The 2,860-nt window shown below is 44.2% G+C and overlaps 1 protein-coding gene across 2 annotated transcripts in view; it reads left to right on the plus strand.

Annotated features, from left to right (window-relative positions):
* Positions 1-2,692, plus strand: part of NAE1 (NEDD8 activating enzyme E1 subunit 1) — a 29,015-nt gene extending 26,323 nt beyond the window's left edge. For both annotated transcript variants that reach the window (XM_018566449.1, XM_018566448.1), the window contains exons 19-20: positions 263-312; positions 2,534-2,692. In XM_018566449.1, coding sequence (XP_018421951.1) covers positions 263-312; positions 2,534-2,643 — 160 coding nt within the window. In that variant the 3' untranslated portion in view covers positions 2,644-2,692. The remainder of the gene's footprint in view (positions 1-262; positions 313-2,533) is intronic.
* Positions 2,693-2,860: the final 168 nt, after the last annotated feature.

The raw sequence follows: 2,860 nt of genomic DNA on the forward strand, positions 1-2,860 counted from the left end.
CCCCCCCCCCCATCTGAATAACGCAGCCATTCATTCATTCCTCGTAATGTTTTTATCAGAAGAATGAACGGAGAGCAGACGATACAAGTAAACAGACTATATATAACCATGCTGATCCCCCAAAGGCTTAACAGACACCCAAGTTCCATTGTGCTCTGAGAGTGATGAGATCGGTCTGGACAAGTGTCTTGCAGGAAGTAGGTCACAAGCTCAGGGCTGTCTTCTGCAAAGCACTAATTGTGGATAATTTCTTATTTTCCAGCTGTCGATACGGAGCTTCCGAACCTCACACCATAGCTTCCTTCTTGGGAGGTAAATACAGAATCTGGCTGATAAAAAGACTTTGATCATAAACACGTCATAGATTTTGCTGACATGTTCTAAGCCTAACTTGCTGTAGTAATACTATGGGGCATATTTTATAAAACAGCCAAGGTGACTTTCAAGAACCATTCACTGGCGGGGAATCAATCAGTCATTTCAAACACTTGCACCTGGAAGATTATCTTGCAGTGAATGTTCAGTGAATGTCAAATTTACTGATTTATATATATTTGCCCCATATTGTGTTTGTAGCCAGAGGGCTACTCATTCCTCCACCCATGGTGCACTTGTTCTGCACTGAGGCTAAAAGCTTCAATTGGTTTACATTGGTGATCTGTTTTGCCACTGGCAGAAATGTATATACTTCAATCAGATTATTTTTAACACTGGACTGGACATATATAAAGAGAGCTGCATTTATGGAAAGCTCTGTAAATAGGTCATCTGATTTCTTTGAATAAAAAAAATGGGATGTGTCCAGTACACTTTCTTTACATCCTTCCTTTCAATTTCTCTTTAAAGGACAAGTATTGGGAGAATAAAATATACTCTTCCCAATACTTAGAGCCTGTGTGTGACCATGCAGATGTCACATGCCGATTCTATAGATCACGAACCACTGATCACTCCGCTTACGGGTCTTCTCCCTGTCAATCCCCTCTCCCCGCAGGCATTCCCCCTCCACTTTCTGTTCCTCCACTGCTCATTGGAGGCACAGACCGGGGAGGGGTGCAGGCACAGCTTGTCCCGGCTCTAGAGAGGCAGAGCCAGCCATCATTCAGGCAGCTGGGTGGATCCTGACAATATTGTTGGGATCTTTCCTGGCTGCAGAGTGGCACTGCACTGTCAGCAAATAGCGGACAGTAGCCCGTTAGATGCTGACGTTGGGTCACAGGAGTACATTAGTAAATTTACTCCTTTGAGCCCAAATTGTAGTAAAACCAAAAAAAAAAAGGTTTGGCTTTAGTTCTCTTTTAAAGAGGACCTGTACTGTCGAAGCTGTGCCAAACAAAACGGCAAGCAAGAGGGCAAAGGACTAGTCAATAGTATTGCCTGTGGATTTCCTGCTGCTGCTATTTTCCCCATTACTGTTTTGCCATGGCTTGTTCTGCATTGTGTGGAGGCAGCCATCTTGGAAGAGTATCAGGACTTTGCTTTCTAATTTCTGAGCTTGTCCCCCTGATGACTGCAGATGCTCAGGTACAGCTTCCTTTCCAGCACGGGGAACAGTGAGCAGCACTGTAGTGACATCACAAATCACAATTACATCAGAACTTGTAATGCTTCTGTCATTGGATTGTGGGCCGTCAGGGTCATTTCAGAGCTGATTAAGGAACACACTTGAAGACCCTCCTGTGAGACACTGTCAGTTGTTTTGTATACTGAAGGGAAGGTCAGTACTAAGAAATCTCTAACAGCTGCTAATAAGATTCAGCATGCCATAGAAGCATGAATTTGATTGGTGATGCAAGATGCAAACAGAAAGGAAGATACAGGCTACAGCAAGTATACCCCTACTGACCCTGTATGTGCGCTTATTCTGCCGTATATTACAGAACTCAAAATATGGTAAATTGAACTAGTTAAACCTTTAGTTTGAGCTAAATGCATTTCAGGAGTATCAAAACAAAAGATGTGTGTGTGTCCTTTTAAAGCAGCCACAATCTTAATAGAAAAAAAAACTGTGTCCTGCCTAGCAGCTGCAGAGTGGGGCCCTTGTTCTCTGTGGGGAAGCAATGGTCTCTCTGCAGAGGTCTGACACACGTTCTGCTGAGCCAGACCAATAGCTCTGCCTTCGGCAAAGCTCATGCCATCTGCTGATTGGAGCGCTCTGGTTGTGACTCCACAGGGGGCATGTCAGACCTCTGCAGAGAGACTACTGCTCCCACGCAGAAATCAAGGGTCCTATTCTGCACCTTCTAGGCAGTGGACAAGCGTCTCTATTTGGTTAAAGAAAACCAACTGCAAGACTCTTATTTTGATACGTCTGGAATGTATTTAGCTACAGCAATTTAAACGGAGAGTTTAATCATCTTTAACACGGTTGCCTTTTACTGTATAGCATTACCAGCTCACGCTGTGATTTCCCTTTGCCTGAAATTGCTCTCTAATAGTTTCCAATTCCCCATCTGGTATTCCGCATTCTTCTTGTGCCACCTGCTATAAGTGTATTGTTCACATTTAACACCCTTCCATTTCTATTTTTCAGGAACTGCTGCACAGGAGGCTATAAAGATCATCACAAAACAGTTTGTCATATTTAACAACACATTCATTTACAATGCCATGTCACAGACCTCTGCAACGTTCCAGCTTTAGACTCGCCGCACAGAATTATCTTCTTCTCCGTTACTCTCTGGACATCAATAATTTTCCTTAAAGTGACAGAACACTTAATGCTGGTATTTGAGGAGGTGGCAGCAGACTGAATCACCCACTGGCTTCTTCTTGACAAAACATACTTGAGTGCCCAGTCCCACCTAGATGCTGCTGCCGCCGCCGCCATTATATGAGCCCCCCCCCCCCCCCCCCCCCC

The sequence above is a fragment of the Nanorana parkeri genome, unplaced genomic scaffold (assembly GCF_000935625.1).
Source record: "Nanorana parkeri isolate BGI_ZX_2015 unplaced genomic scaffold, ASM93562v1 scaffold950, whole genome shotgun sequence".
Classification (NCBI taxonomy): domain Eukaryota; kingdom Metazoa; phylum Chordata; class Amphibia; order Anura; family Dicroglossidae; genus Nanorana; species Nanorana parkeri.